Raw genomic sequence first — 9784 nt, forward strand, 5'->3', positions numbered from 1 at the left:
TGGTGCGGTACTCAATGGAGAAAGAGTGCAAGGCAGGCAATGAACAGCAGGCCGCGGCAGTGATAAGCTGGACAGATAATTTTTTTTCGTTCTTTGTCTTTATAGTTTTCTTGCTCGATAGAAGCGATCGATCGGTTGGCGAGGGGCACGACGGATCTCGTAATGGTGCTACGAAAGAGCCAGGCGGAAGGTGATTTAATGGACAACGACCAAAGGCAGCAGCTCCTTTCGTGGAGCAGGAGGTGTAATGATCATAGGGAGCGTGAGCAGCAGACCAGGGGCGATTCGAAAACGAGCGTGGGTAGCGAATGCCCTCAAGGGGGGACCGTTCACAGATGCCGAAGCTGCTTCTTCAAGCCACGGCAAGCTCCAGATCCAGACAGAGGATGGCCAATGGACAGCCGGACAGGTTCCTCTTTGACGAACAGCCCGGACGCAGCTCGACTCAAATCCCCTCGGGACAGGCTTCGAGAGTCAGGAGAAGCCGTGGGAAACCTTTAATTATTTTTTCCTAGGTGGTCGAGTCCGGCTCAGGGGTGGACCTCGAACGGGACGCACTCGAGCATCGATGGAGCCATGGGAGAAAAGGAACCCCCCTCCCCACCGGACCGGGCCCAGGCGCCATAGGCGGCTCATGGCGGGCAGCCCAGGCGCTGGCACTCGCCGTACAGGAGCAGCAGCTGGAGCCCCGAGCCCACCGCTAGGCGCTGTGCGTGTCCGCCAACCTGACCCCTGCACAAGCCCAGCCGGCCCCCCAGATTAGCGCTCCAGCTGCTGGCCCAGCTGTCAGCGACGCCGAGCGACCGTCCAGTCGCGGTGCGGATGGCGGGCAAGAGGCGTGCCGATCGTGACCGCGGTTTGCTGGCGGGGAACCAGGGCTTGCAGTGCGTTGTTCAGTTGCGGTGCGTTGTTTCGGTCAGGCGAGGCCCAGCAGGCGCTGCCGCCGAAGCCGGTTGGACGATGATGATGATGATGATGATGATGAGTTGTGAGAGGGAAGAGAAAGCTGAGGCGAGCACCTACGAGTGCTACTACCTTGCCTTACATCAGGCAAGATACGGACGAGCACAGGCACCGAGCACAAGACGAATGATACTGTGCCTCCAGGTATCCGAAAGGTACCGGCTACTAACATCGCCTTTCCTGAGGGGCACGTGTGCAAAGTTGGGTCAAGGCAAGAGCAGTTCAGGGTTGCCGCACCTTCAACTTGGCGGAGCCGACGCAGGAAGGTAACCCGAAGGTACTACTACTAGGTATATCTGTGGCGTACTCGGTGCCGCTTACACGCATGAGAGTACAACAGCAACACAACCAGCGTCTTCTTGCAACGACCAGACATGCAGCCATCACGGAGCTGCTCTGCCGCCGAATCGCCTTCGTAGAGCCGCCAATGTGGCTTCGCACGCCTAATGGCCATGATACTCGGCGTCGCAATCCCGCGAGGTACTGCTCCGTACCTACTGTACATGCGCTCGCACCTCGAGGATGGTTCGGAGGCAGTAGCGTCGGTATCATGCAGGAGCAGCGGAGAGTCTGTCCTCGCCTATGGGTACCTACCAGTTGGTGCCGCTGAGGTACCTACGACTACCTACTACCTTAGGTATCGAATTAGCTGTTCATACGGGGCGCTGCTGGAGGAAGGAGGCTCTCGGGGGAGATTATGACATGACTGCCCACTTCAGAGCAGCCCTCCATACGCAATGCTCCGTATCTTATCCACCAGCAATTCTCCCGGCTTCGTCCGCTTCTTCGTGTAAAATACAGCAGGGTACGAGCTCGTGCTTTTACTTTGTACACGCAGAGGACTCGGACGGAGTAACTCCCAGCATGGCCCTCAGCACGATGGGGACGCAGCGAGGCCGCAAGTGCTCGATCGGACTCGCAAGGATACCAAGTACGCACCCGGTCGACTCCCAGGCGCCCTGTCCGTGGCCTCGTGCAGAAGTGCCCGGATCAGTTAGTATGCACAGGCTTGCCTTTGTCCTCCACGGACAGCAGATACGGGTACAGCGTGCGGCATCAGCTCTTGACGGCTGCAGCAGCTGAAACCTCACTCTCCAGGCATTCACCGCACGAGCAAGAAGCATACTGGACGACAAGCCATCGGGCAGCCAGGCAGAGCTGGCAGAGCTGGAGCGAGCCCAGACAGGCTCCGGATGGGCTCGATAGGCTCGATCAAGGCTCACCAGCAAGGGTGCCCGCCATCGGGGCCGTCTCAGGAGTAACGTGGACGGATCCTACAAAGTACCTACCTGCAGTCCAAAGGCTGTGCCCATCGGTTCCGGAGTCGAGGGCCACGCCAGGTGTCTTCTCGTGGCGTTTTTGAATCCAATCGCTTCATTCTTGCAGGCGAACTGCACGCGATCCCACCTCTACTGTGCCCGTACCAGCCACCCTACATGTGTCTACCTCGCACCGGTCAACTTGCGAAAAGCCGCCAGCCAACGAGTGGGCATCAGAGGAGCAAAGGCTTGGATGCCTATCGTGCTCTGCGGTTGCGACAGTGTCTTTGTGATTCAGGCAGTTTGGAAGGGTAGAGAAAGCCCCCGAATGCCCGTTGGCTAATTCCCATGAAGCACTCAGGCCTCGAAGACAAGCCCGCAGTGGTGTGAGGACATTCATGGAGCATCAAGGCGATGGTGATGATGCGGCTGATGCCGGCTTTTGCAACTCAACCCTCCTTCTCGCTCAACAGTTGAATCTACGAGCCATGGCACTAACACACCTTCCGAACACTGGCCAGATCAAGAACAAAAAAAAAAAGATCCGAGGCTTCAGGGGTGGTGATTCGGGAGATCAACCAGGCCGTCCAGGGGTCGACGCTGTGGTCAAAGTTTGACGCCAAAACGAAACCACCCTCGTTGGACCGAACTAAACGTCAGACGCTTACTCCCATGCTACAAGTACGAGTATGACAAGAGATGGGACGAGCCTCCAGAAGGACCTGATAAGTGCTGGCAAGCTGGCAAGCTGGCAAGCTGGCAGCCGAGGAGCAACACGGCACACATGTCATCGCGTCGAGCATTCACCCCTTGTCCATCCCGGGAGCCGTGCCATCACTTCCGCGCCGCTGTTTATTCGACCGTTCGTCAACGTCCCAACTTGCGTGTCTGGTCTGGTTTCTACTACATGGACATGACTGTACGAAGTACTAGTACTACCTACGCATCACTTGTACAACGATGGAGCCCCCTTGTCAAAGCCCCAACTAATATTCTGGATCATCTCTTCTGCAACTACAAAGTGATAGGACTTTGTGGTGGTTGCGGCCCCGTGCCGTGTATCAGGAGAGAAGCGGAAGACTGCCCAAAAGCCTGATTTCATTCCAAGCCATTGGGAGGTGTTATCCTGGCACACGCAGGAGAATTTAACGCGCTGGACCAGGACCGCGTACGTGTATGGCTGAAAACACCCCATACCGCTCAACTCCTGCCTTCCTTGCCTCCAGTAACTGCCTACCGAGGCAGTGGGCAACAGCTTGACATGAAAGCCGGCCGACCAAGGCCCTTGGTGCGATTAGCGCAGAGACGGTGGAGATACCATCAACATGGGTTCGAACGACCTGCACAGGCGGTGCTCCGTACCGCAACGAGTGCTGCAGCTGAGTAACGACCGTTAAGTGATACATCACAGGACGGAGTAACGTACAGGTCTGTATGCGGCAATCCCAAGATAGAATACCTTGGCATAGCCGAAAAGCTGATGGCTGCACAGACCCCTTGGAAAATCACCGCAGAAGAGACTTGTTTTTTCCAGGAGCGGGAGGCTCCATCCGACGGCCTCTGCTGTTTTTTTTTCTGCCACATGGAAAGCCCCGGTGACACAACAGCCAGCATGGAGGACCTCTTCACAATCCGCACTTTGGCACGGTGTATTTGGTGAGGAAAAAGCAAAGACGTATCACTTGAACAAGCAGAACCAAGTAAGATGTTGCCGGCAAGGCTTCCGTGAGCCGGTCACGAAGTTGTCTCGAAGTGATTTCTTTTTTATGAGATGCTTGGCTCCCTTCTTAGCCGCTTCCTTATCCCCAAATTGCTGCGGCTAGGGGGATTTCAGCCGAGCAATTGAGCCGCCTATTGGTGAGTATCATGAGAGCCCATTAGCTCGAACGGAATAGTCGCCGATGGGGTGGCTCTATTGTCTTATACTTGCTTCGGGAACGATGATAGCCGGCCAGGTACGTAATAAGCAGCAGCTGAATGGACAAAGCGTGGGTGGCTGTCATCTAGCAACATGCACATGGCCGACAAGGAGTGTCACCTTGCAACTCACTGCTAAACGAACATGAATGGCTTTCCGCAGGCGGATGTTCCGAGTCGACATCCTCAGGCCATCCATTGGCAATGCCTCCCGCTGCATATGACCTTGTCGAGATGGAACTCGTGGACCAGCACCGGGGTGCCATGGGCTTTTGGCACGCCGCCACTGGAAATCGTTCACTTCAGCACCTTCTCTCTTGGGAGATCGCATCTCGATACACCCATAGCTGGGTCGATCTACTTCCGCGCTCGCTTACAGAGGAAGAAGAAGCTTGTCCCGGAATACCACCTCCCAGCGCTGGCTGCCACACGGGCTAGCAGGCAAATTACAAGCCTGTACATCGTACGTTTACTTAGGCACCCTCCACGGGAAACGCTTGCAATGCTACCCTCTGAGCACATTGCTGCTACTGTTTCAGAGCAAGGGCCTCAAGGTCGTATTTCTTGCACATTAAGCTTCCGGCAAAGATCCGTGGAAGTTGCTGCGATCTTACCCCTGGCTAGGTCCCTTGGTGCCGGTCGTCAGTGCGGTTGCGTGCGTTCTCTGGGCTTCTAGCGGGCAGCAGGAAACGCCAGCCGGCCTCCTCGAACCGGCAACGTTTCGCATCTTGCCGCGTTGGTCTCTCTTTGTTTCCTTTTCGGATCGCCGGGCCGTTGGCACTTTTGACGCTGCCAACAAGGGGCCCATTGCTGCTTGAGTTGCACCGGCTTGCCCTTGGCGTCTGCTGCTCCAAATAACTCGTTGACATTCGGCCTTTTTTGGTTCTCGGACCCTCTTGCTAGTCAAGAGGATTCGGCCGGTTGGTAGAATGGCTTGCATCGACGGCCGTGTCTGCAAGAAGCCTCGGATACTACAGCTGATCTTGTTCGGAGCTCGCACTTGCGGACCATTGCTACTACAGAATAGGTAGGTAGGTAAGGACCAGCATGTGATGCCGTCGAGAGCCGGCCAAATAAGCTTGATGTTACGTTCGGACAACGGAGGATGAAGCTGGCAGGGCCGGGAAGATGCCATGCATGGAATCAGTTGGTGTCGTAAGTGCTTCCCGAACTGCATAACCAACAGTCTCGGAGCTCAAGGCGACGGACAAACCCGCAAGCAAACAAGCAAACAAAGGAAGCGTGCGTTTCTACGGGACATGGCAGCACGCGCGGATCAACGGAATACGACGCCCTACCAGCTGCCTTCCATCGCAGGGTCTGGCGTAAAAGTGCCCGACCAGCGCCAGCAACCCTCTGGCGGCTCTTTAGGCCAGATTGAATGCAGCCGGTAGAGTGGTGTGGCGGGATTCTTGGTGTTTCCCCGAGCCCGTTCTGATGCCTCGACACTCGGCGTAATTGCAAATTGCAAAGACGGGGCCTCGTGCTTTCATGTCTGGTCCGTTTCAGGATATTGATTGCATGCGGCATGGCTTGGCTCAGCTTGCTGCGGCGTTGATGGCTGTCTGGCCGCGTCTCGTCCTTTGTTCCTCGATGTCAAAGGATGAGGCGAGTATGAAGGGCGAGGGTTGCAGCTTCTGGGGTCACTTCAAGCTTGTTTTCCCACCAGCAAGCCAAACAACAGTCCAATGCAGCTGTTGCGGGAGAAAGGATGCTCTCACCGCTTTGAGAGAAGTGTGCACTCCCGCCCATGGATACACCGGTGAGAAGCACAAAGTCGGTGATTGTAAAGGTCCCGATTATCAGATGCCCTGTTGAATGGCTGAAGTGACAAGATCCGTGTCCAAGCTACACGCAACATGAGAAGAGTTAACAAAGACTCCTGCGTTTGGTATCAGTCTGCGTGCTCGAGGGCAACTGAAGTCCAATACAAGAAGAAATACGGTCTCGTCTGCGTGCCATTTGGTCAGGGCGGTAGCTCGTGCTGTTTGTTGATAGCACAAACCTGGAGCGAGGAGACAAAGAATGCTTGCCTCAAAGGCGAGAAGTTTCAAACAGAAGCGGTGGAAACAGGCAACCGGATTCCCATTGGTATAAAGCCCTGAGAACCGGCTTGATCATCCATCAACGAACGGCTGCATTGTTCCTCGCCTTCATCGATCCAAATCCGATCCAGTCCAATCACCGTGAGCCGGCATCACCGCTTTGGCAAGTCAGAGAGACAAGTGGAGAGCTGCCAGCTGCTGATATCGATAAGATACTACACCCGTAGGAAAAGTCATCTCACGTGACCCAGCGTCACTCGGCAACACCAAAGGGCCTTCCGCCTGTCGCGTTTGCTTATGCCCGGACAAAGCGTCGAGCGTGCGACCAGGTTGCGCCGTCGGGACCTGCGAACCAGCCCTGCAACCGCCAACCGATCCAACAAGACCGCGACAATGCCTCCAGGTACGTGCCCTGACTGGCTGCCACCGGGCCAATCCCCGACCATCTCCCCAGCCGGCGTGATTCGCGCCTGTGCCAGAAAAGTTGCAAAATAACGAGCGAGGACACCCGCCCTCCACTCATCAAAAGTGTTGCCGGCGGAGCCAGCTGAAGCCGAGGACGTCGACTTGGACCTGATGATAGCTTCTGCTGCTCGAACTGGCGCGTCATGGCACCCACGGGAAGGAGAGGAAGAGCGATGGCTAAGAATGACGCAGCACTCAGCGACGAAGAGGCCTCGGACTACGAGAGCGCGCCGCCCGTCAAGTCGTCGCGCAACTCGGCGTCCGCGAGCGATGCGGACGACGCGTCGACGAAGCCCCGGAGGAACGGACGGGCCGCCGCGAAGAAGGATCTGAAGGAGGTGGACGACGATGTCGACATTGATGAGGATGTTGACGTCAAGGATGCGGACGAGGAAGATGAGGAGGACGAAGAGGGCCTCGAGGATGACGTGTATGGCGGAACCAGATGCTGCGTTGGATGAATTCGGGATCTGACGGCTGTTTGTAGGTTCATTGTCGAAGCGATCAAGAAGCACATGATTGACGAAGATGTACGGGGAGATGGAGACTCTTTTGCTTGTTTACGATGACTAAAATTGTTGCGCAGGGAACGCTGAAATTCCACGTCAAGTGGGAGGGCTACGAGAAGAAGTCGGACATGACCTGGGAGCCTGAAGAGAACCTCATGTATGTGCCAGGTCGTTGGACTGCTCGAACAAAGACGGAGCGACTGACTTTTGATTGCGCTACAGGGAGTCGGCGGGCGAGATCCTGAGCGCCTACCTCGAATCCATCGGCGGGCGAGAAAAGATCTTTGAAGAGACGCAGGAGGCTTCCAGGGGCAAGAAGCGCGGCCGCACGACGAGCGCGACGCCAGGCGCGACCACGAAACGATCAAGGAGGAACGGGACGCACCCCGGCGACTCGGCACCCCCGGCGACGGCGGACAAATGGAGCCCTCCGGCGGGCTCGTGGGAGGACGAGATCCAGACGATTGACGCGTGCGAGGACGAGGGCAGCGGCCGGCTCGTAGTTTACCTTGTGTGGAAGAATGGCCGTAAGACGAAGCATGACACGAAGGTCATTTACAAGAAGTGCCCGCAAAAGGTAAGGACCGCCAATTTGGATGTGATCTGGAGCGTGTTGCTGACATGTATCGCAGATGCTGCAATTCTACGAGCGCCACGTCAAGATCATCAGGGAGGAGAATAAGGCGTTGACGGAATGAAGACGCCCTTGGGTTGGGGATACCGGTCAGAGACGGCGAAGCGCTCTCCAGTTTCTCTACCGCGTCATCAAAACAACTTTGAAAAGCACTGCTGCTGGATCGGACACGGCACGGAGGAGTGGAACAGTGATTTCTGCAACTGCTTAATGTCCATGGTCTCAAGACTGGCGTATATGGGTCGCATCGAGCCTCGAATGGTTTCTTGGATTTTTTTTTTTTTTTTCCTCTACTCTTCTAATTTCTCCTGCAAGGAGCTCCGAATCCCTGGTGGGAAGCAATGGGCTGGTCGTTGCTGCGTTGGTCTGGGATGAGATGTATCTGATGGGAAGGAGGAGGACGGGCAGCAGTGCGTGTATCAACAGCTACGAAGTACGAAACCACGTATTGTTCTGCGTTGTCGTTGGGCCTTGGTGGCTTCTGAATGACTGCTTCCAGTTCATGTCTGGTGATGGAGCCCTGGACTGTTGAGGAGTGCTGTGTCCATTGCATGAAGCAGCCCGCTTGCATCAGATTGCCTGTACGAATGACGTCCCTCTGTTCAACTTCTCGTGTCCAACAGACAGAGCATATATAAGCCAACCAGATCACCAACGCATCTCAGCTACTCTTCTTCCCTCTCATAAATAGCGAGGCTGGGGAATCCATCCCGTTCCCCCCAACTCGGCCCCGCTGAACAGCAAAGCCAGAAGGCCTGTGAACCCCTGCAAACGCGCGGCGCAGCTGCAGGGGAGAAGCTGGAGCTTGAGCACCGAGGGACGAGTAAAGCCACACAGACACTTTTGAGCTGCCTAGTCCAGGAACAAGCATTGATGGTGGTGGTGCTAAAATGGTACAGTAGCTGAGAGCTGCTGGTTCCCCAGCCTTGCGATTTTTCAACAGCAGGTGAGACGCCCAAAGGGCGAGAAGAGAGCAGGTACATGGATGAGAAGAGAGCAAAAAGCGGGTGGCGGGGGCAACGGCGCATGTTATATAGACTGGGGTGTGCCTTTTTTTTTTCGTCGGCGCCTATTCTATCGTGCTTTTCTTGAGATGATGGTTTTAGTGTGACGTACGACTCGACGACGACGACGACGACGACAAATTGGATATTCTTGAACAGCTTTGGACGTTATCGCTGCTGCATCTGCTTGGACTGGCGGAAATTCGTTGAGCGCTTCTGTCTGGGTTTGACTGAGGCGAGCGGTTCTTCTTTTTCCGGGCTTGTTTACTGCGTTTTGGGTTTGCGGTGAACGAGGTTTGTTTACTTTTTTGGGTATGTCTTGTTTTGCGCCCCCCCGATCTGGTCGCTTTTTCGAAGGAGTGTTGGATTGGAGACGACAAGGAAGAAGAGGAGTGGAAGTTGAGAGTGCTGATTGCGTCGTACAGGCAATCACGCGAATCCCAAACATCAATCGCATCAAAACGAACAAGTAAACACCGAAAAAAACAAAACAACAACGATTCCAAACACCTTGCAAGCCTCTCTCACCGACACTCCTCACCACCGAATCTCCCGCTCCAAAAACGACGAATAAAAAAAAAACACCAAATCAAGCACACAAGAGAAATAATTATTTATTTATTGATTTCTTCTTTTAAAAACGAAACACCCACCATGACGCAGCGCAACCACGTCATCGCCATCAACATCATCGTCCTCTTCGTCGTGCTCGCGGCCATTTCGTTTGGCATCTACAAGCTGGTCCACGGGGCGCGGCGCGAGCTGACGGTCACGTCGGCGTCGAGTAGCAGCAATTCGCAGAGCTTGGCAGACTAGCACTTGAAAGGGCGAGGGGGATGATCTTCTCTGCGTTGATGCCCTGGGGATTCGTTGACTGGGTCGTTGGGGTTGAGAAAGGAACTTTTCTCTTTGACGCTGTGGCTTCTATCTCGTTTGTCCCTTTCTCTCTCTTTTTTTCTTTTTTTCCCTGTTGATATGAGGCGTTTTC

The 9784-nt window shown here is 55.2% G+C and overlaps 2 protein-coding genes across 2 annotated transcripts in view; both read left to right on the top strand.

Moving 5' to 3' along the window:
* Positions 1 to 6822: 6822 nt before the first annotated feature.
* On the top strand, positions 6823 to 7856 carry CCMA1212_000756 (Chromo domain-containing protein 2; the record flags this gene model as incomplete). The annotated part of the gene is made up of 5 exons (XM_073698213.1): positions 6823 to 7079; positions 7137 to 7179; positions 7236 to 7315; positions 7381 to 7735; positions 7791 to 7856. 5 exons carry the CDS (start codon positions 6823 to 6825, stop codon positions 7854 to 7856), a joined length of 801 nt encoding a protein of 266 aa, XP_073563215.1.
* A 1594-nt stretch (positions 7857 to 9450) lies between these two features.
* Positions 9451 to 9784, top strand: part of CCMA1212_000757 (uncharacterized protein) — a gene marked incomplete at both ends in the record, with an annotated part of 2170 nt that continues 1836 nt past the window's right edge. Inside the window, one exon of the mRNA XM_073698214.1 lies at positions 9451 to 9580. Within this exon, the coding sequence (XP_073563216.1) occupies positions 9451 to 9580 (130 nt within the window). The remainder of the gene's footprint in view (positions 9581 to 9784) is intronic.

The sequence above is a fragment of the Trichoderma ghanense genome (genome assembly GCF_004382785.1).
Source record: "Trichoderma ghanense strain CCMA-1212 chromosome Unknown scaffold_0, whole genome shotgun sequence".
NCBI lineage: Eukaryota > Fungi > Ascomycota > Sordariomycetes > Hypocreales > Hypocreaceae > Trichoderma > Trichoderma ghanense.